Below are 24,137 nucleotides of genomic sequence, written 5' to 3'. Positions count from 1 at the left end.
CCATCTCTAGCCCTGACTCCATCTCTAGCCCTGACTCCATCTCTAGCCCTGACTCCATCTCTAGCCCTGACTCCATCTCTAGCCCTGACTCCATCTCTAGCCCTGACTCCATCTCTAGCCCTGACTCCATCTCTAGCCCTGACTCCATCTCTTCCCCTTATAGAGCTGCTGTTTACACTTTTCCATTCCTTTCTTTTCCTCTTTCACTTGCCTCTCCTCTTCTTTCTACCGCTCTGTTTTTCTCCTCTCGTTCTTTAGCTCCTTCATGCACATCCTTTGGGGTGAAAGCATGTAGTGAGGGAGGGAGGGAGGGAGGGAGGCTGGATGGTTGGCTGGCTGGATACATGGTTGGATGGCTGGCTGAGAAGGACACTAAGAGACTGTATTGAGCAATCAGGGGATTTGTGTGTTGGCTGAGAGACAATATGGGACACTGCCATAACAGCTGAACTGTTCCTGATATTTATCTAGTGTTGTTGCAGGGAGGCCCAGGAATTTATAGTCGCTTGCCCATCAGCTTAACTAAGAATACAGTCAGTGTGTGTTTGTGTCTAGGGGGTGCGGATTGGGGTCGGTGGGTGGGTGGGTGTGTTTTAGTGATGAGCAGGTCAGCTATTTGTTCACCCGCACCCGCCCACAATTGCTGATAACACATCCACAACCGCTCATTTATATGTAATAAAGGGAAAATCTGAGGCCCGCACTCGACCCTAGCCCGCTAATATAGAAAATGCGCTATACAGTCGGAGATGGCGGATGATATCATTAGATACAGTACATGCAGCTTCTCTTCTGTCATTATTGTTGCCCCAAGAAGACTTTAATAAAAACCCTCAGAATGATGTCATAAAGGGATAGAATGAATGATGTCACAAAGGGATAGAATGACTGATGTCATAAAGGGATAGAATGAATGATGTCATAAAGGGATAGAATGACTGATGTCATAAAGGGATAGAATGAATGATGTCATAAAGGGATAGAATGACTGATGTCATAAAGGGATAGAATTAATGATGTCATAAAGGGATAGAATTAATGATGTCATAAAGGGATAGAATTAATGATGTCATAAAGGGATAGAATTAATGATGTCATAAAGGGATAGAATGAATGATGTCATAAAGGGATAGAATTAATGATGTCATAAAGGGATAGAATGAATGATGTCATAAAGGGATAGAATGAATGATGTCATAAAGGGATAGAATGACTGATGCCATAAAGGGATAGAATGACTGATGCCATAAAGGGATAGAATGACTGATGTCATAAAGGGATAGAATGAATGATGTCATAAAGGGATAGAATTAATGATGTCATAAAGGGATAGAATGAATGCTTCAATCTGGTTGTGGTTGTAAACTTTCATCTCTGCTTCTCTCACACAGCAAAGATGTTTAGGGACCGGGGACAAAATGCAATAATGAAAAACATGATATATGGAAATATTTTCTGGGACACATTTCCAAATGTCAGTTTGACCGTTTAAAAAAAATACGTTTTCAGTTTGGCTAGAATGCATATTTTATGTGGTTGAAATATTATCAGCTTTTATGATGCTGATAAAGACGGCACCTCTACAGACGGTCCCTAACCGCTAATTTATTCTCTGTAGATGCTGAAAGAAATTAATCATGTGAGGCTATGTGAGAGGTTATAAGCTTACAGTTAATATTACATTAGACTATGTGAGAGGTCATGGACCTACAGTCAGTGTCCAGATTTCAGTTACAATCCCATGTAATCCATCTGAACAGCACAGTTCCATTGACGTGTCATCTTTTGACTGTGGAATTTGTATAGCGCCTCACAATCATCACACATAACACAGGGGAGCACTCCATAACACAGGGGAGCACTCCATAACACAGGGGAGCACTCCATAACACAGGGGAGCACTCCATAACACAGGGGAGCACTCCATAACACAGGGGAGCACTCCATATCACAGGGGAGCACTCCATAACACAGGGGAGCACTCCATATCACAGGGGAGCACTCCATATCACAGGGGAGCACTCCATAGCACAGGGGAGCACTCCATAGCACAGGAGAGCACTCCATAGCACAGGGGAGCACTCCATAGCACAGCCAACACTGATGTCATCCTCTTTTACCACTTCACCTAATCTTTCCTAAACATTCGACTACTGTTCTGGCCCTCTGTTATTTTTAAACGGTCTATTTTACAGCTTCTGTTCTTATTGAATTAAACTCTTGACAACTCTTGTCCTTTTTTTTCCTCAGTGGACCAACGTTAACTTTTGCAGCCAAGTTTTCACAACGTATTTTTTTCTCCAGTTTCTGTGTATTTGGAGTGAGACAGTTAGGCCCTAAAGCTGAGGCTTAGTCTACACGGTAACACCAGATACACAGAATGAAAGAGAAATCTCAATATACACTTAAGAGATTTTGTTGTTTTTGATGAATTGATTTCTCTTCATTCAACCTGCCTGCCACCCACCAGCCCTTTATCCACACAATATTTAATTAACCTAAACCCGCGGAGGGTGTGTGTCTGTGTGTGTGTGTGTGTGTCATTCTCGTGTGTGTGTGTGTTAAGTGACTGTGTGTCTATGTGTTTAAGTGTCTGTGTGTTAAAGTAACTGTGTAGTTAAGGACCTATCTACGTACAGCTCTCGGGGCGATCAGTGAAAGTCCAATCCCCAGCGTTGTGGTGTATTGTCAACACAGTGAAGACTTGCAAGGCCTCTGGCAGGTTAGAGAACCCAGCCCTGTTGTGCCTGTCTGGGCTAGTCCCTCCACTCTGGTGCTTACCTGAGGAATTCTGCCTCTTCAGACTCTTTTCTATCTCCATTGATAACCAGGGCAATAGGCTCCACGCTCATACAAAAGGGAAGTGTATACACACCCTATCCCCTTCTCCTCCACCCTCGCCTTCTTTTGCTGAAACATAATCAGTAGTCTTTGAGCCAGGGCTTTGGGCTTATGGCTTTCGGGACTTTGTGTCTTTCTACTCTCCGTGAGTCTCCTTTCCTTCCCTTTAGGAAGTTCTACCCTCCTCGAGTCTCCTTTCCTTCCCCTTTAGGAAGTTGTACCCTCCTCGAGTCTCCTTTCCTTCCCTTTAAGAAGTGGTACCCTCCTCGAGTCTCCTTTCCTTCCCTTTTAGGAAGTTCTACCCTCCTTGAGTCTCCTTTCCTTCCCCTTTAAGAAGTGGTACCCTCCTCGAGTCTCCTTTCCTTCCCTTTTAGGAAGTTCTACCCTCCTTGAGTCTCCTTTCCTTCCCCTTTAAGAAGTGGTACCCTCCTCGAGTCTCCTTTCCTTCCCTTTTAGGAAGTTCTACCCTCCTTGAGTCTCCTTTCCTTCCCCTTTAAGAAGTGGTACCCTCCTCGAGTCTCCTTTCCTTCCCTTTTAGGAAGTTCTACCCTCCTTGAGTCTCCTTTCCTTCCCCTTTAAGAAGTGGTACCCTCCTCGAGTCTCCTTTCCTTCCCTTTTAGGAAGTTCTACCCTCCTTGAGTCTCCTTTCCTTCCCCTTTAGGAAGTTGTACCCTCCTTGAGTCTCCTTTCCTTCCCTTTAAGAAGTTGTACCCTCCTTGAGTCTCCTTTCCTTCCCCTTTAGGAAGTTCTACCCTCCTTGAGTCTCCTTTCCTTCCCCTTTAGGAAGTTGTACCCTCCTCGAGTCTCCTTTCCTTCCATCAGAACCTTTAGCAGCATCCTAAATGGCACCCTATTCCATATGTAGTGCAGTATTGACTAGAGGCCTATGTCAAAAGTAGCTGGCCTTGGGCAAAAGTAGTGCACTACAGATGCAGGATTTTAATTTGATCAATCCTTTGTTTCTGTGAATTTTCCTGCAAAGCAGAAAATGCAAACTTGTAGTGTATTTGAGTTTTAAAAAGGCCTCTAAAGTTATTAATTTCCTCTTTGACATTTCTGACTTGATTAGCCCCTTCTAAATATCTCCATTCATTATAATCCACATAATAATGAACATTTCCTGTTGCTGCAGGATTCTTTTCCTGTTGTAGCAAACTGGCTCAAATTCAGATCCTACATCTGTACATAGGTAATAGGTAGCCGTTTGATACGTAGAATTAGTTGATATGGTGGCAGCTGGGATGGCTGGCAGCACGCAGAGTTCAGGAGCCTGTGTGTGTGTGTGTGTGTGTGTGTGTGTGTGTGTGTGTGTGTGTATGGGGGTGTGTGTGTGGGCGTGTGTGTGTGGATGATTGCGTTATTAACACAGCCCCACCCTGAACTGCTGGGTGTGTAATATATTGTCAAGGAGGAGACAGCTATATTCTGTAGCCTCGAGTGATGAAATGGGCTTGGCAGGCAGGAAGTACTATTGCTCACCTGGCTGATGATTAGGGCGGGACCATATCAAGAGGAATGAACTTCTTTAAGAAAACAGCCCAAATGTTGGAAACAAACTTGATTATGTTATTATCCAGAGTCACATTGATTTATTTCCCAAGCTATCTCACACCCTATTTTACAGACAGCATGTTTTTAAAGGACTGAAGACTGGCAACTGGTCATGTCCCAGTACTCTGAATACCCCCTGTATGGCAACTGGTCATGTCCCAGTACTCTGAATACCCCCTGTATGGCAACTGGTCATGTCCCAGTACTCTGAATACCCCCTGTATGGCAACTGGTAATGCCCCAGTACTCTGAATACCCCCTGTATGGCAACTGGTCATGTCCCAGTACTCTGAATACCCCCTGTATGGCAACTGGTCATGTCCCAGTACTCTGAATACCCCCTGTATGGCAACTGGTAATGCCCCAGTACTCTGAATACCCCCTGTATGGCAACTGGTAATGCCCCAGTACTCTGAATACCCCCTGTATGGCAACTGGTAATGCCCCAGTACTCTGAATACCCCCTGTATGGCAACTGGTAATGCCCCCAAGCTCCGAATACCCCCTGTATGGCAACTGGTAATGCCCCAGAGCTCTGAATACCCCCTGTATGGCAACTGGTAATGCCCCAGAGCTCCGAATACCCCCTGTATGGCAACTGGTAATGCCCCAGTGCTCTGGTAATACCCCCTGTATGGCAACTGGTAATGCCCCAGTGCTCTGAATACCACCTGTATGGCAACTGGTAATGCCCCCTGTATGGCAACTCCGAATACCCCCTGTATGGCAACTGGTAATGCCCCAGAGCTCCGAATACCCCCTGTATGGCAACTGGTAATGCCCCAGAGTTCCGAATACCCCCTGTATGGCAACTGGTAATGCCCCAGAGTATGGCAACTGGTAATGCCCCAGAGTTCCGAATACCACCTGTATGACAGCTTGGGCAGAGGGACAGATGCGGAGGAGGAGAGAGGAAGGGAGGGGAGGAAATACTGTTGTGTTTGGCAGACAGGAAGTACTATTGCTCAAGATATGGCTGACGGTAGAACATTACAACAAATAAAATCATTGCATATAAACTACCGTTCAAAAGTTTGGCGTCACTTAAAAATGTCCTTGTTTTTGAAAGAAAAGCACATATTTTTTGTCCTTTTAAAATAACATCCAAATTGATCAGAAATACAGTGTAGACATTGTTAATGTTGTAAATGACTATTGTAGCTGGAAACGGCTGATTTTTTTTAATGGAATATCTACATAGGCGTACAGAGGCCCATTATCAGCAACCATCACTCCTGTGTTCCAGTGGCACGTTGTGTTTGCTAATCCAAGTTTATAATTTTAAAAGGCTAATTGATCATTAGAAAACCCTTTTGCAATTATGCTAGCACAGCTGAAAACGGTTGTCCTGATTTAAAGAAGCAATAAAACTGGCCTTAGACTAATTGAGTATCTGGAGCATCAGCATTTGTGGGTTCAATTACAGGCTCAAAATGGCAAGAAACAGAGCTTTCTTCTGAAACTCGTCAGTCTACTCTTGTTCTGAGAAATGAAGGCTATTCCATGCGAGAAATTGCCAAGAAACTGAAGATCTCGTACAATGCTGTGTAAAAAGGCCTCTAAAGTTATTCATTTCCACTTTGACATTTCTGACTTGATTAGCCCCTTCTAAATATCTCCATTCATTTTAATCCACATAATAATTAACATTTCCTGTTGCTGCAGGATTATTTTCCTGCTGTAGCAAACTGGCTCAAATTCAGATCCTACATCTGTACATAGGTAATAGGTAGCCATTTGATATGTAGAATTAGTTGGTATGGTGGCAGCTAGGCTGGGATGGCTGGCAGCACGCAGAGTTCAGGTGTGTGTGTGTGTGTGTGTGTGTGTGTGTGAACAGCGCAAACTGGCTCAAACCAGAATAGAACAAGGAGTGGGAGGCCCCGGTGCTCTACTGAGCAAGAGGACAAGTACATTAGTGTGTCTAGCTTGAGAAACGGATGCCTCACAAGTCCTCAACTGGCAGCTTCGTTAAATAGTACCCGCAAAACACCAGTCTCAACGTCAACAGTGAAGAGGCGACTCCAGGATGCTGGCCTTCTAGGCAGAGTTGTAAAGACAAAGCCATATCTCAGACTGGCCAATAAACATAAAATATTAAGATGGGCAAAATAACACAGACACTGGACAGAGGAAGATCGGACAAAAAGTGTTATGGACAGACGAATCTAAGTTTGAGGTATTCGGATCCCAAAGAAGAACATTCATGAGACGCAGAAAAAATGAAAGGATGGTGGAGGCAATGTGATGGTCTGGGGGTGCTTTGGTGGAGGTAATGTGATGGTCTGGGGGTGCTTTGGTGGAGGCAATGTGATGGTCTGGGGGTGCTTTGGTGGAGGTAATGTGATGGTCTGGTTGGTGGAGGCAATGTGATGGTCTGGGGGTGCTTTGGTGGAGGCAATGTGATGGTCTGGGGGTGCTTTGGTGGAGGCAATGTGATGGTCTGGGGGTGCTTTGGTGGAGGCAATGTGATGGTCTGGGGGTGCTTTGGTGGAGGCAATGTGATGGTCTGGGGGTGCTTTGGTGGAGGCAATGTGATGGTCTGGGGGTGCTTTGGTGGAGGCAATGTGATGGTCTGGGGGTGCTTTGGTGGAGGCAATGTGATGGTCTGGGGGTGCTTTGGTGGAGGCAATGTGATGGTCTGGGGGTGCTTTGGTGGAGGCAATGTGATGGTCTGGGGGTGCTTTGGTGGAGGCAATGTGATGGTCTGGGGGTGCTTTGGTGGAGGCAATGTGATGGTCTGGGGGTGCTTTGGTGGAGGCAATGTGATGGTCTGGGGGTGCTTTGGTGGAGGCAATGTGATGGTCTGGGGGTGCTTTGGTGGAGGCAATGTGATGGTCTGGGGGTGCTTTGGTGGAGGCAATGTGATGGTCTGGGGGTGCTTTGGTGGAGGCAATGTGATGGTCTGGGGGTGCTTTGGTGGAGGCAATGTGATGGTCTGGGGGTGCTTTGGTGGAGGCAATGTGATGGTCTGGGGGTGCTTTGGTGGAGGCAATGTGATGGTCTGGGGGTGCTTTGGTGGAGGCAATGTGATGGTCTGGGGGTGCTTTGGTGGAGGCAATGTGATGGTCTGGGGGTGCTTTGGTGGAGGCAATGTGATGGTCTGGGGGTGCTTTGGTGGAGGTAAAGTGGGAGATTTCTACAGTGTAAAAGGGATCTTAAAGAAGGAAGGCTATCACTCCATTTTGCAACGCCATGCCATACCCTCTGGACGGTGCTTAATTGGAGCCAATTTCCTCCTACAACAGGACAATGACCCAAAGCACAGCTCCAAACTATGCAATAAGTATTTAGGGAAGAAGCAGTCAGCTGGTATTCTGTCTATAATGGAGTGGCCAGCACAGTCACCGGATCTCAACCCTATTGAGCTGTTGTGGGAGCAGCTTGACCGTATGGTACGTAAAGAGGTGCCCATCAAGCCAATCCAACTTGTGGGATGTTCTTCAGGAAGCATGGGGTGAAATCTCTTCAGATTACTTCAACAAATTGACAACTAGAATGCCAAAGGTCTGCAAGGCTGTAAATGCTGCAAATGGAGGATTCTTTGACGAAAAAAAAGTTTGAGGAACACAATTATTATTTCAATTAAAAATCATTCATTTATAACCTTGTCAATGTCTATATTTTCTATTCATTTTTACAACTCATTTCATGGAATGGACAAAAAAAATTCTCTCTTTCAAAAACAAGGACATTTCTAAGTGACCCCAAACTTTTGAACGGTAGTGTGCAGTATTTAGTATGCCAATATTTCCCGGATGTCGTACTACATTCACCAAAATAGGAAGTATACCAGCAGTGGACATATTTAGTTGATTAACAAGGATCCAATTCACACACTTATCAAGAGAACATCCCTGGTCATCCTTACTGACTCTGATCTGGAGGACTCACTAAACAGAGAACATCCCTGGTCATACCTACTGCCTCTGATCTGGAGGACTCACTAAACAGAGAACATCCCTGGTCATCCCTTACTGCCTCTGATCTGGAGGACTCACTAAACAGAGAACATCCCTGGTCATCCCTCTACTGCCTCTGATCTGGAGGACTCACTAAACAGAGAACATCCCTGGTCATCTCTACTGCCTCTGATCTGGAGGACTCACTAAACAGAGAACATCCCTGGTCATCCCTACTGCCTCTGATCTGGAGGACTCACTAAACAGAGAACATCCCTGGTCATCCCTACTGCCTCTGATCTGGAGGACTCACTAAACAGAGAACATCCCTGGTCATCCCTACTGCCTCTGATCTGGAGGACTCACTAAACAGAGAACATCCATGGTCATCCTTACTGCCTCTGATCTGGAGGACTCACTAAACAGAGAACATCCCTGGTCATCCCTACTGCCTCTGATCTGGAGGACTCACTAAACAGAGAACATCCCTGGTCATCTCTACTGCCTCTGATCTGGAGGACTCACTAAACAGAGAACATCCCTGGTCATCCCTACTGCCTCTGATCTGGATGACTCACTAAACAGAGAACATCCCTGGTCATCCCTACTGCCTCTGATCTGGAGGACTCACTAAACAGAGAACATCCCTTGTCATCCGTACTGCCTCTGATCTGGTGGACTCACAAAACAGAGAACATCCCTGGTCATCCCTACTGCCTCTGATCTGGAGGACTCACTAAACAGAGAACATCCCTTGTCATCCGTACTGCCTCTGATCTGGTGGACTCACAAAACAGAGAACATCCCTGGTCATCTCTACTGCCTCTGATCTGGAGGACTCACTAAACAGAGAACATCCCTGGTCATCCCTACTGCCTCTGATCTGGAGGACTCACTAAACAGAGAACATCCCTGGTCATCCCTACTGCCTCTGATCTGGAGGACTCACTAAACAGAGAACATCCCTGGTCATCTCTACTGCCTCTGATCTGGAGGACTCACTAAACAGAGAACATCCCTGGTCATCCCTGGTCATCCCTACTGCCTCTGATCTGGAGGACTCACTAAACAGAGAACATCCCTGGTCATCTCTACTGCCTCTGATCTGGAGGACTCACTAAACAGAGAACATCCCTGGTCATCCCTACTGCCTCTGATCCCTACTGCCTCTGAGGACTCATTAAACAGAGAACATCCCTGGTCATCCCTACTCTGCCTCTGATCTGGATCTCTACTGACTCTGATCTCTCACTAAACAGAGAACATCCCTGGTCATCCCTACTGCCTCTGATCTGGAGGACTCACTAAAACACAAATGCTTCATTTGTAAATGATGTCTAAGTGTTGGAGTTTGCCCTTAGCTATTCGTCATTTAAAAACATCTGCTTTGTAAGGAATTTGAAATTATTTATACTTTTACTATTGATACTTAAGTATATTTTAGGAATTACAAGTATATTTAAAATGCAATACTTTTAGACTTTTACTCAAGTAGTATTTTACTGGGTAACTTTCACTGGAGTCATTTTATATTAAGGTATCTTTACTTTTACTCAAGTATGACAATCAAATACTTTTTTCCACCACTGTTAAAATGTTTTGCTTTGCGTTTTATCCATTATTTTTGATGGTAGGCCACTCTGGTAGGCGTTATGATCAAATAGCCACAGAAGCCTACTTGGACACTTTTATAACTGTAGATTTGTCCCCAGAGAACTCCAGTGGTTATCGTATCTTCATTTAATAACCCAATAATTTATTAAAAACTTTATTGATAAGAGGAGGGAAAATGTAAGGACATTACAGCATAGGACAAAGGCCTCAATGGGATACCTGCTGTGTTTCATACACAAAGTAAGGCCTCAATGGGATACCTGCTGTGTTTCATACACAAAGCAAGGCCTCAATGGGATACCTGCTGTGTTTCATACACAAAGTAAGGCCTCAATGGGATACCTGCTGTGTTTCATACACAAAGCAAGGCCTCAATGGGATACCTGCTGTGTTTCATACACAAAGCAAGGCCTCAATGGGATACCTGCTGTGTTTCATACACAAAGTAAGGTCCATGCAGAAATGGTTTGTCGAGATGGGTGTGAAAGAACTTGACTGGCCTGCACAGAGCCCTGGCCAATGTTCACTCTAAGTTGCCCGCGTGTGCGGGCGCACAGTAGCCCAGGGACTGCAGGTACAGCTCCCGGGGACTGCAGGTACAGCTCCCGGGGACTGCAGATACAGCTCCCGGGGACTGCAGGTGCAGCTCTCAGTGTTCACAGTAAAACTGTAACTTAAAGCAGGTACAGCCTCAGTGTTCACAGTAAAACTGTAACTTAAAGCAGGTACAGCCTCAGTGTTCACAGTAAAACTGTAACTTAAAGTGGGTGCAGCCTCAGTGGTCACAGTAAACCTGTAACATAAAGCTGGTACAGCCTCAGTGTTCACAGTAAAACTGTAACTTAAAGCAGGTACAGCCTCAGTGTTCACAGTAAAACTGTAACTTAAAGCAGGTACAGCCTCCGTGTTCACAGTAAAACTGTAACTTAAAGCAGGTACAGCCTCAGTGTTGACAGTAAAACTGTAACTTAAAGCAGGTAGAGCCTCAGTGTTCACAGTAAACACACACTGGAAGTTGCACAGACCTCACTAATGCTCTTGTGGCTGAATTGGAAGCAAGTCCCCGCAGCAATGTTACTGCATCTAATATAAGCCTTCCCAGAACAGTGGAGGCTGTTACAGCAGCAAAGGGAGGGGGGACCAACTCCATATTAATGCCCATGTTTTTGGAATGAGTTGTTGGACGATCAGGTGTCCACATATTTTTGGTCATGTAGTGTGTATATATATATATATTTTTTACTGCAACGACACACATTCTCACAGTTTTACCATCTGAACACCATGGGTGCCTCAGCATTTCCAGCGCCCCTTACTCCCGCGGCTATGGAAAAGGGAGTTAGATTTGAACGTCCGTGTGTGTGAGCTCTGCTGAGATCCCAAATAGCCACACCCTGAACTCTACCTCAGAGGGATTTGTCTATTTGCTCATGCAATTTACACTACAAAATACACTATAATTTACACGAGAGAGACCTATATGTGCCTCGTTATGTGTTTGACTATGTAACTAGCTGTCATCAGGTCTCCCTCGTGAAAATACATTTTTTTTAAATACAGAATTTATGCCAAGGGACTTCCCTGGGCAAATAAAGATTAAATTCGTTTTCACCAGGCAGAATGCATCACTCAATTCACTGGAAAACAAAGAGCTACTGTTTGTGACTCACCTGAGGTGTAGAAAGTGCACTAACACCCGGTCATCCCTGAACCTCAACAGTTCATGTAGTGAGTAATAGGGAAACCAATCGTTTACTGTTACCTGAGCGAGCAGTTTTTCTGAGAAATCAGAAGGAAAATGCACAGGGCTGTCCAAGAGAGTAAGGTAGGGAATGTCAGTGAGTTAATTTATGGGGGAGAGGGGGGAGGGGGGATGGGGGAGAGGGGGAGGGGGACCAGAGGGGGAGAGGGGGACCAGAGGGAAGAGGCGGACCAGAGGGAAGAGGCGGACCAGAGGGGGAGAGGAGGACCAGAGGGGGAGAGGGGGACCAGAGGGAAGAGGGGGACCAGAGGAAAGAGGGGGACCAGAGGGGGAGAGGAGGACCAGAGGGGGAGAGGGGGACCAGAGGGGGAGAGGGGGACCAGAGGGGGAGAGGAGGACCAGAGGGGGAGAGGAGGACCAGAGGGGGAGAGGAGGACCAGAGGGGGAGAGGAGGACCAGAGGGGGAGAGGGGGACCAGAGGGGGAGAGGGGGACCAGAGGGGGAGAGGAGGACCAGAGGGGGAGAGGGGGACCAGAGGGAAGAGGCGGACCAGAGGGGGAGAGGGGACCAGAGAGGGGGACCAGAGGGGGGAGGAGGACCAGAGGGGGAGAGGGGGACCAGAGGGGGAGAGGAGGACCAGAGGGAAGAGGCGGACCAGAGGGGGAGAGGAGGACCAGAGGGGGAGAGGGGGACCAGAGGGGGAGAGGGGGACCAGAGGGAAGATATGTGGGAAAGGGAGGAATATATAATGCACTTGGGTCATTGTCAAAAGTAGTGTACTGTGAAGGTAATAGGCCACCATTTGGTACTGTGAAGGTGATAGGCCACCATTTGGTACTGTGAAGGTGATAGGCCACCATTTGGTACTGTGAAGGTAATAGGCCACCATTTGGTACTGTGAAGGTATTAGGCCACCATTTGGTACTGTGAAGGTGATAGGCCACCATTTGGTACTGTGAAGGTAATAGGCCACCATTTGGTACTGTGAAGGTAATAGGCCACCATTTGGTACTGTAAAGGTGATAGGCCACCATTTGGTACTGTGAAGGTAATAGGCCACCATTTGGTACTGTGAAGGTAATAGGCCACCATTTGGTACTGTGAAGGTAATAGGCCACCATTTGGTACTGTGAAGGTATTAGGCCACCATTTGGTACTGTGAAGGTAATAGGCCACCATTTGGTACTGTGAAGGTAATAGGCCACCATTTGGTACTGTGAAGGTATTAGGCCACCATTTGGTACTGTGAAGGTATTAGGCCACCATTTGGTACTGTGAAGGTATTAGGCCACCATTTGGTACTGTGAAGGTAATAGGCCACCATTTGGTACTGTGAAGGTAATAGTCCACCATTTGGTACTGTAAAGGTGATAGGCCACCATTTGGTACTGTGAAGGTGATAGGCCACCATTTGGTACTGTGAAGGTAATAGGCCACCATTTGGTACTGTGAAGGTAATAGGCCACCATTTGGTACTGTGAAGGTAATAGGCCACCATTTGGTACTGTGAAGGTATTAGGCCACCATTTGGTACTGTGAAGGTAATAGGCCACCATTTGGTACTGTGAAGGTAATAGGCCACCATTTGGTACTGTGAAGGTATTAGGCCACCATTTGGTACTGTGAAGGTAATAGGCCACCATTTGGTACTGTGAAGGTAATAGGCCACCATTTGGTACTGTGAAGGTAATAGGCCACCATTTGGTACTGTGAAGGTATTAGGCCACCATTTGGTACTGTGAAGGTAATAGGCCACCATTTGGTACTGTGAAGGTAATAGGCCACCATTTGGTACTGTGAAGGTATTAGGCCACCATTTGGTACTGTGAAGGTAATAGGCCACCATTTGGTACTGTGAAGGTAATAGGCCACCATTTGGTACTGTGAAGGTAATAGGCCACCATTTGGTACTGTGAAGGTATTGGGCCACCATTTGGTACTGTGAAGGTGATAGGCCACCATTTGGTACTGTGAAGGTATTAGACCACCATTTGGTACTGTGAAGGTGATAGGCCACCATTTGGTACTGTGAAGGTATTAGGCCACCATTTGGTACTGTGAAGGTAATAGTCCACCATTTGGTACTGTAAAGGTGATAGGCCACCATTTGGTACTGTGAAGGTATTATGCCACCATTTGGTACTGTGAAGGTAATAGGCCACCATTTGGTACTGTGAAAGTAATAGGCCACCATTTGGCACACAGTCCAAGTATCACAATGGCAGTTACTGGCAGACCTTGAAGAGCTGTTATTAAATCTGTGTGCACTAGAATCTAGATAGTGATTGATAGACATACTGTGTAAAGTGTACTGTGAACAATAGATTTCCACTAAATAGAGGGCAGTGCCAACATCATGTCATTTTAAAGAATGAGGCTCTTGTCAAAATGAGTGCTCTATGTAGGGAATAGGGTGCCTTTGGGATGCAGACTCTACAGGGTTAGTAGGGCTCTGTTTACCTCTCAGACTCTACAGGGTTAGTAGGGCTCTGTTTACCTCTCAGACTGTACAGGGTTAGTAGGGCCCTGTTTACCTCTCAGACTCTACAGGGTTAGTAGGGCTCTGTTTACCTCTCAGACTCTACAGGGTTAGTAGGGCTCTGTTTACCTCTCAGACTCTACAGGGTTAGTATGGCTCTGTTTACCTCTCAGACTCTACAGGGTTAGTAGGGCTCTGTTTACCTCTCAGACTCTGCAGGGTTAGTAGGGCTCTGTTTACCTCTCAGACTCTACAGGGTTAGTAGGGCTCTGTTTACCTCTGACTCTACAGGGTTAGTAGGGCTATGTTTACCTCTCAGACTCTACAGGGTTAGTAAGGCTCTGTTTACCTCTCAGACTCTACAGGGTTAGTAAGGCTCTGTTTACCTCTCAGACTCTACAGGGTTAGTAGGGCTCTGTTTACCTTTACCTGGCATGCAAGCCTAGTAATCAGATTGCACATTCAGTAAAGTATGTGCCCTGGAGGTAGTAGCTAGGTTAGTGACAGACTGTTGTACTGTTATAGGCTAGTGACAGACTGTTATACTTTTCAAATCAAATGTATTTATATAGCCCTTCTTACTTCAGCTGATATCTCAAGGTGCTGTACAGAAACCCAGCCTAAAACCCCAAACAGCAAGCAATGCAGGTGTAGAAGCACCTGCATTCTGTTTTAGGTTAGTCACTGACAGTTACACTGCTACTGCTGCAGGGCCTGAGGTCTCTAAGGTCAAGCAGACCTATTTGCAAACAAGGCTCCCAGCTAGTCAGCAGCAGCTACTCTTCCTGGGGTTTATCATGGATCCCCATTAGTTCCTGCCAAGGCAGCAGCTACTCTTCCTGGTCCCCAGCAAAAATTAAGGCAGTAATTTACATTATAATACAATTTTTAAACATTAAAATACATTTTCCAACAGATTTCACGATATATATTGTGTGTGTGTGTGTGTGTGTGTGTGTGTGTAGTGTGTATGTTACGTGGGTAGTGTGTGTTAAGTGTCTTTGAACCCGTGTGTGTGTGTGTGTGTGTGTGTGTGTGTATGTTACGTGTGTAGTGTGTGTTAAGTGTCTTTGAACCCGTGTGTGTGTGTGTGTGTGTGACGCTTCACAGTTCACCCTGTTCCATAAGGTGTATAGTGTGTGTGACTCTTCACAGTTCACACTGTTCCATAAGGTGTATAGTGTGTGTGACTCTTCACAGTTCACACTGTTCCATAAGGTGTATAGTGTGTGTGACCCTTCACAGTTCATCCTGTTCCATAAGGTGTATAGTGTGTGTGACTCTTCACAGTTCATCCTGTTCCATAAGGTGTATAGTGTGTGTGACTCTTCACAGTTCATCCTGTTCCATAATGTGTATAGTGTGTGGGACTCTTCACAGTTCACCCTGTTCCATAAGGTGTATAGTGTGTTACCTGGAATAGAGTTCCATGTAGTCATGTCTCTATGTAGTACTGTGGAATAGAGTTCCATGTAGTCATGTCTCTATGTAGTACTGTGGAATAGAGTTCCATGTAGTCATGGCTCTATGTAGTACTGTGGAATAGAGTTCCATGTAGTCATGGCTCTATGTAGTACTGTGGAATAGAGTTCCATGTAGTCATGGCTCTATGTAGTACTGTGGAATAGAGTTCCATGTAGTCATGTCTCTATGTAGTACTGTGGAATAGAGTTCCATGTAGTCATGGCTCTATGTAGTACTGTGGAATAGAGTTCCATGTAGTCATGGCTCTATGTAGTACTGTGGATTAGAGTTCCATGTAGTCATGGCTCTATGTAGTACTGTGGAATAGAGTTCCATGTAGTCATGGCTCTATGTAGTACTGTGGAATAGAGTTCCATGTGGTCATGTCTCTATGTAGTACTGTGGAATAGAGTTCCATGTAGTCATGGCTCTATGTAGTACTGTGGAATAGAGATCCATGTAGTCATGTCTCTATGTAGTACTGTGGAATAGAGTTCCATGTGGTCATGGCTCTATGTAGTACTGTACGCCTCCCATAGTCTGTTCTGGACTTGGGGACTGTGAAGAGACCTCTACTGACATGTCTTGGGGGTATGCATGGGTGTCTGAGCTGTGTGCCAGTAGTTTAGACAGACAGCTGGATGCATTCAATATGTCAATACCTCTCATAAATACAAGTAGTGAAGTCAATCTCTCCTCCACTTTGAGCCAGGAGAGATTGACATGCATATTATTAATTTTAGCTCTCTGTGTTCATCCAAGGGCCAGCCGTGATGCCCTGTTCTGGACCAATTGTAATCTAAGTCCTTCTTTGTGGCACCTGACCACACGACGGAACAGTAGTCCAGGTGCGACAAAACTAGGGCCTGTAGGACCTGCCTTGTTGATAGTGTTGTTAAGAAGGTAGAAACTAGGGCCTGTAGGACCTGCCTTGTTGATAGTGTTGTTAAGAAGGTAGAAACTAGGGCCTGTAGGACCTGCCTTGTTGATAGTGCTGTTAAGAAGGTAGAAACTAGGGCCTGTAGGACCTGCCTTGTTGATAGTGCTGTTAAGAAGGTAGAAACTAGGTCCTGTAGGACCTGCCTTGTTGATAGTGCTGTTAAGAAGGTAGAAACTAGGGCCTGTAGGACCTGCCTTGTTGATAGTGCTGTTAAGAAGGTAGAAACTAGGGCCTGTAGGACCTGCCTTGTTGATAGTGTTGTTAAGAAGGTAGAAACTAGGGCCTGTAGGACCTGCCTTGTTGATAGTGTTGTTAAGAAGGTAGAAACTAGGTCCTGTAGGACCTGCCTTGTTGATAGTGCTGTTAAGAAGGCAGAGCAGTGCTTTATCAAGGACAGACTTCTCCCCATCTTAGCTACTGTTGTATCAATATGTTTTGACCATGACAGTTTACAATCCAGGGTTACTCCAAGTAGTTTAGTCATCTCAACTTGCTCAATATCCACATTATTCTTTACAAGATTTTGCTGAGGTTTAGGGTTTAGTGAAAGATTTGTCCCAAATACAACAGTTTTAGTATTAGAAATATTTAGGATTAACTTATTTCTTGCCACCCACTCTGAAACTGGCTGGAACACTAAGTATTTCAGTGATTTTACTTGCTGTGGTAGCTGACGTGTTGATTACTGAGTCATCAGCATACATAGAAACTCTGGCTTTACTCAGAGCAAGTGGCAGGTCATTAGTAACGATTGAAAAATCTGTTGCCCTGGGGAATGCCTGTTGAAAAATCTGTTGCCCTGGGGAATGCCTGTTGAAAAATCTGTTGCCCTGGGGGAATGCCTGTTTCTACTTGGATTATGTGATTATATTTAGAATGTGAAAACATCAAGTTTTGATTTTTGATGTTTTGTGACAGAATAAAGATGAATGCATCATTTTAATCAGAAGATAAATATACATGCTCACTGTTAGTTGACTGTTGTTGTTTTGTTTATGCTTTCATAATGTTATAATTATACTGTATATAATATATGACATTTAGCTTGACTCTTTTATCCAAAGCGTATTCTAGTCATGTGTGCATACATTTTATGTTTGGGTGGTCCCGGGAATCGAACCCATTATCCTGGCGTTGCAACCATGGTTCTCTACCAGCTGAACTGATTGTATTGTTTTTGACTCTGCTTTCCTTCAGGACTGGAGGAGAGGAGAGGGTGTCTGTCTGTATCCGTTAATTGGCTGGTTTTCTGTTTCTTGGTTTCACGAGAGAAGGGCGAGGGTCCAACTGTGTTGTTCTGTGGCTGTGTGTGTTTCCACGAGAGGAGGAGAGGGTGTGTTCTGATAATGTTGTTTCTGTGTTTCCAGGAGAGGAGGAGAGGGTGTGTTCTGATAATGTTGTTTCTGTGTTTCCAGGAGAGGAGGAGAGGGTGTGTTCTGATAACCTTTCTGTGTTTCCAGGAGAGAAGGAGAGGGTGTGTTCTGATAATGTTGTTTCTGTGTTTCCATGAGAGGAGGAGAGGGTGTGTTCTGATAATGTTGTTCTGTGGTTTCAGGAGAGAAGGAGAGGGTGTGTTCTGATAATGTTGTTTCTGTGGTTTCAGGAGAGAAGGAGAGGGTGTGCGTGTGTTCTGGGACCGGCTAAGGGAACCCTCATTCTCGTCTCGGTGGAACCCGTTCACTACAGACTACCCGTTCAGCACCTTTACCTATCACCCTGTCAGGAACATAGACCACAGGTTCACTGCTCTCTGTGAGGTGAGTATCCTACCACACTACCACCCTACCATCTTACCACACTACCACCCTACCATCTTACCACACTACCACCTTACCATCTTACCACACTACCATCTTACCATCCTACCACACTACCACCCTACCATCTTACCACACTACCACCCTACCATCTTACCATCTTACCACACTATCACCCTACCATCTTACCATCCTTAACACACTACCACCCTACCATCCTTACCACACTACCACCCTACCATCTTACCACACTACCATCCTACCACACTACCACCCTACCATCTTACCATCCTTACCACACTACCACCCTACCATCTTACCACACTACCATCCTACCACACTACCACCCTACCATCTTACCATCTTACCATCCTTACCACCCTAGCATCTTACCATCCTACCATCTTACCATCCTACCACCCTACCATCCTTACCATCCTACCAAAATCAAATCAAATTTATTTATATAGCCCTTCGTACATCAGCTCATCTCAAAGTGCTGTACAGAAACCCAGCCTAAAACCCCAAACAGCAAGCAATGCAGGTGTAGAAGCACGGTGGCTAGGAAAAACTCCCTAGAAAGGCAGGAACCTAGGAAGAAACCAAGAGAGGAACCAGGCTATGTGGGGTGGCCAGTCCTCTTCTGGCTGTGCCGGGTGGAGATTATAACAGAACATGGCCAAGATGTTCAAATGTTCATAAATGACCAGCATGGTCGAATAATAATAAGGCAGAACAGTTGAAACTGGAGCAGCAGCACAGTCAGGTGGACTGGGGACAGCAAGGAGTCATCATGTCAGGTATTCCTGGGGCATGGTCCTAGGGCTCAGGTCCTCCGAGAGAGAGAAAGAAAGAGAGAATTAGAGAGAGCATATGTGGGATGGCCAGTCCTCTTCTGGCTGTGCCGGGTGGAGATTATAACAGAACATGGCCAAGATGGTCGAATAATATTAAGGCAGAACAGTTGAAACTGGAGCAGCAGCACAGCCAGGTGGACTGGGGACAGCAAGGAGTCATCATGTCAGGTAGTCCTGGGGCATGGTCCTAGGGCTCAGGTCCTCCGAGAGAGAGAAAGAGAGAAGGAGAGAATTAGAGAACGCACACCTAGATTCACACAGGACACCGAATAGGACAGGAGAAGTACTCCAGATATAACAAACTGACCCTAGCCCCCCGACACATAAACTACTACTGCAGCATAAATACTGGAGGCTGAGACAGGAGGGGTCAGGAGACACTGTGGCCCATTCCGAGGACACCCCCGGACAGGGCCAAACAGGAAGGATATAACCCCACCCACTTTGCCAAAGCACAGCCCCCACACCACTAGAGGGATATCTTCAACCACCAACTTACCATCCTGAGAAAAGGCTGAGTATAGCCCACAAAGACCTCCGCCACGGCACAACCCAAGGTGGGGGGGGGGGGGGGCGCCAACCCAGACAGGATGACCACATCAGTGACTCAACCCACTCAGGTGACGCACCCCCTCCAGGGACGGCATGAGAGAGCCCCAGTAAGCCAGTGACTCAGCCCCTGTAATAGGGTTAGAGGCAGAGAATCCCAGTGGAAAGAGGGGAACCGGCCAGGCAGAGACAGCAAGGGTGGTTCGTTGCTCCAGAGCCTTTCCGTTCACCCTCCCACTCTTGGGCCAGACTACACTCAATCATATGACCCACTGAAGAGATGAGTCTTCAGTAGAGACTTAAAGGTTAAGACCGAGTTTGCGTCTCTGACATGGGTAGGCAGACCGTTCCATAAAAATGGAGCTCTATAGGAGAAAGCCCTGCCTCCAGCTGTTTGCTTAGAAATTCTAGGGACAATTAGGAGGCCTGCGTCTTGTTACCGTAGCGTACGTGTAGGTATGTACGGCAGGACCAAATCAGAGAGATAGGTAGGAGCAAGCCCATGTAATGCTTTGTAGGTTAGCAGTAAAACCTTGAAATCAGCCCTTGCTTTGACAGGAAGCCAGTGTAGAGAGGCTAGCACTGGAGTAATATGATAAAATTTTTTGGTTCTAGTCAGGATTCTAGCAGCCGTATTTAGCACTAACTGAAGTTTATTTAGTGCTTTATCCGGGTAGCTGGAAAGTAGAGCATTGCAGTAGTCTAACCTAGAAGTGACAAAAGCATGGATAAATTTTTCTGCATCATTTTTGGACAGAAAGTTTCTGATTTTTGCAATGTTACGTAGATGGAAAAAAGCTGTCCTTGAAATGGTCTTGATATGTTCTTCAAAAGAGAGATCAGGGTCCAGAGTAACGCCGAGGTCCTTCACAGTTTTATTTGAGACGACTGTACAACCATTAAGATTAATTGTCAGATTCAACAGAAGATCTCTTTGTTTCTTGGGACCTAGAACAAGCATCTCTGTTTTGTCCGAGTTTAAAAGTAGAAAGTTTGCAGCCATCCACTTCCTTATGTCTGAAACACATTATTCTAGCAAGGGCAATTTTGGGGCTTCACCATGTTTCATTGAAATGTACAGCTGTGTGTCATCCGCATAGCAGTGAAAGTTAACATTATGTTTTCGAATAACATCCCCAAGAGGTAAAATATATAGTGAAAACAATAGTGGTCCTAAAACGGAACCTTGAGGAACACCGAAATTTACAGTTGATTTGTCAGAGGACAAACTATTCACAGAGACAAACTGATATCTTTCCGACAGATAAGATCTAAACCAGGCCAGAACTTGTCCGTGTAGACCAATTTGGGTTTCCAATCTCTCCAAAAGAATGTGGTGATCGATGGTATCAAAAGCAGCACTAAGGTCTAGGAGCACGAGGACAGATGCAGAGCCTCGGTCCGATGCCATTAAAATGTAATTTACCACCTTCACAAGTGCCGTCTCAGTGCTATGATGGGGTCTAAAACCAGACTGAAGCATTTCGTATACATTGTTTGTCTTCAGGAACGCAGTGAGTTGTTGCGCAACAGCCTTTTCTAAAATGTTTGAGAGGAATGGAAGATTCGATATAGGCCGATAGTTTTTTATATTTTCTGGGTCAAGGTTTGGCTTTTTCAAGAGAGGCTTTATTACTGCCACTTTTAGTGAGTTTGGTACACATCCGGTGGATAGAGAGCCGTTTATTATGTTCAACATAGGAGGGCCAAGCACAGGAAGCAGCTCTTTCAGTAGTTTAGTTGGAATAGGGTCCAGTATGCAGCTTGAAGGTTTAGAGGCCATGATTATTTTCATCATTGTGTCAAGAGATATAGTACTAAAACACTTGAGCGTCTCTCTTGATCCTAGGTCCTGGCAGAGTTGTGCAGACTCAGGACAACTGAGCTTTGAAGGAATACGCAGATTTAAGGAAGAGTCCGTAATTTGCTTTCATAATCATAATCTTTTCCTCAAAGAAGTTCATGAATTTATCACTGCTAAAGTGAAAGTCATCCTCTCTTGGGGAATGCTGCTTTTTAGTTAGCTTTGCGACAGTATCAAAAAGGAATTTCGGATTGTTCTTATTTTCCTCAATTAAGTTAGAAAAATAGGATGATCGAGCAGCAGTAAGGGCTCTTCGGTACTGCACAGTACTGTCTTTCCAAGCTAGTCGGAAGACTTCCAGTTTGGTGTGGCGCCATTTCCGTTCCAATTTTCTGGAAGCTTGCTTCAGAGCTCGGGTATTTTCTGTGTACCAGGGAGCTAGTTTCTTATGAGAAATGTTTTTAGTTTTTAGGGGTGCAACTGCATCTAGGGTATTGCGCAAGGTTAAATTGAGTTCCTCAGTTAGGTGGTTAACTGATTTTTGTCCTCTGGCGTCCTTGGGTAGACAGAGGGAATCTGGAAGGACATCAAGGAATCTTTGTGTTGTCTGTGAATTTATAGCACGACTTTTGATGATCCTTGGTTGGGGTCTGAGCAGATTATTTGTTGCAATTGCAAACATAATAAAATGGTGGTCCGATAGTCCAGGATTATGAGGAAAAACATTAAGATCCACAACATTTATTCCATGGGACAAAACTAGGTCCAGCGTATTACTGTGACAGTGAGTGGGTCCAGAGACATGTTGGACAAAACCCACTGAGTCGATGATGGCTCCGAAAGCCTTTTGGAGTTGGTCTGTGGACTTTTCCATGTGAATATTAAAGTCACCAAAGATTAGAATATTATCCGCTATGACTACAAGGTCCGATAGGAATTCAGGGAACTCAGTGAGGAACGCTGTATATGGCCCAGGAGGCCTGTAAACAGTAGCTATAAAAAGTGATTGAGTAGGCTGCATAGATTTCATGACTAGAAGCTCAAAAGACGAAAACGTCATTTTTTTTTTTGTAAATTGAAATTTGCTATCGTAAATGTTAGCAACACCTCCGCCTTTGCGGGATGCACGGGGGATATGGTCACTAGTGTAGCCAGGAGGTGAGGCCTCATTTAACACAGTAAATTCATCAGGCTTAAGCCATGTTTCAGTCAGGCCAATCACATCAAGATTATGATCAGTGATTAGTTCATTGACTATAATTGCCTTTGAAGTAAGGGATCTAACATTAAGTAGCCCTATTTTGAGATGTGAGGTATCATGATCTCTTTCAATAATGACAGGAATGGAGATGGTCTTTATCCTAGTGAGATTGCTAAGGCGAACACCGCCATGTTTAGTTTTGCCCAACCTAGGTCGAGGCACAGACACGGTCTCAATGGTGATAGCTGAGCTGACTACACTGACTGTGCTAGTGGCAGACTCCACTATGCTGGCAGGCTGGCTAACAGCCTGCTGCCTGGCCTGCACCCTTTTTTATTGTGGAGCTAGAGGAGTTAGAGCCCTGTCTATGTTGGTAGATAAAATGAGAGCACCCCTCCAGCTAGGATGGAGTCCGTCACTCCTCAGCAGGTCAGGCTTGGTCCTGTTTGTGGGTGAGTCCCAGAAAGAGGGCCAATTATCTACAAATTCTATCTTTTGGGAGGGGCAGAAAACAGTTTTCAACCAGCGATTGAGTTGTCAGACTCTGCTGTAGAGCTCATCACTCCCCCTAACTGGGAGGGGGCCAGAGACAATTACTCGATGCCAACACATCTTTCTAGCTGATTTACACGCAGAAGCTATGTTGCGCTTGGTGATCTCTGACTGTTTCATCCTAACATCGTTGGTGCCGACGTGGATAACAATATCTCTATACTCTCTACACTCGCCAGTTTTAGCTTTAGCCAGCACCATCTTCAGATTAGCCTTAACCTGTTGCGTCGACCAAACCCGGATCCGGGATTCTATTTACAGACCTAAGCTCATTACCATAACGCAACGTTAACTATTCATGAAAATCGCAAATGAAATGAAATAAATATGCCATCTCTCAAGCTTAGCCTTTTGTAAACAACACTGTCATCTCAGATTTTCAAAATATGCTTCTCAACCATAGGAAAACAATCATTTGTGTAAAAGTGGCTAGCTAGCGTAGCATTTAGCGTTAGCATTAGCGTTAGCATCCAGCACGCAAGATTTCAACAAACACATAAAAGCCTTCAAATAAAATAATTTACCTTTGAAGAACTTTGGATGTTTTCAATGAGGAGACTCTCAGTTAGATAGCAGATGCTCAGTTTTTCCAAAAAAGATTCTTTGTGAATTCGAAATAGCTCCGTTTTCTACATCACATTTGGCTACCAAAAAAAAAACGAAAATTCAGTCCTCAAAACGCGAACTTTTTTCCAAATTAACTCCATAATATCGACTGAAAACATGGCAAACGTTGTTTAGAATCAATCCTCAAGGTGTTTTTCACATATCTCTTCAATGATATATCGTTCGTGGAAGCATGGTTTCTCCCCTCAATCAAATGGAAAAGTACAAGCAGCTGGCGTTTGCGCACCGAATTCCACGCAGGACACCAGGCGGACACTTGGAAAATGTAGTCTCTTATGGTCAATCTTCCAATGATAT

At 45.2% G+C, this 24,137-nt stretch overlaps 1 protein-coding gene across 1 annotated transcript in view; it reads left to right on the top strand.

The window, feature by feature from the left end:
- LOC139414213 (tumor protein p63 regulated 1) overlaps nucleotides 1–24,137 on the top strand; it is a 57,673-nt gene that overhangs the window by 26,796 nt on the left and 6,740 nt on the right. Inside the window, exon 4 of the mRNA XM_071162107.1 lies at nucleotides 18,097–18,250. Within this exon, the coding sequence (XP_071018208.1) occupies nucleotides 18,097–18,250 (154 nt within the window). The remainder of the gene's footprint in view (nucleotides 1–18,096; nucleotides 18,251–24,137) is intronic.

Source organism: Oncorhynchus clarkii, chromosome 1, assembly GCF_045791955.1.
Source record: "Oncorhynchus clarkii lewisi isolate Uvic-CL-2024 chromosome 1, UVic_Ocla_1.0, whole genome shotgun sequence".
Lineage (NCBI taxonomy): Eukaryota > Metazoa > Chordata > Actinopteri > Salmoniformes > Salmonidae > Oncorhynchus > Oncorhynchus clarkii.
This window is presented reverse-complemented; position numbering and strand designations above follow the sequence as displayed.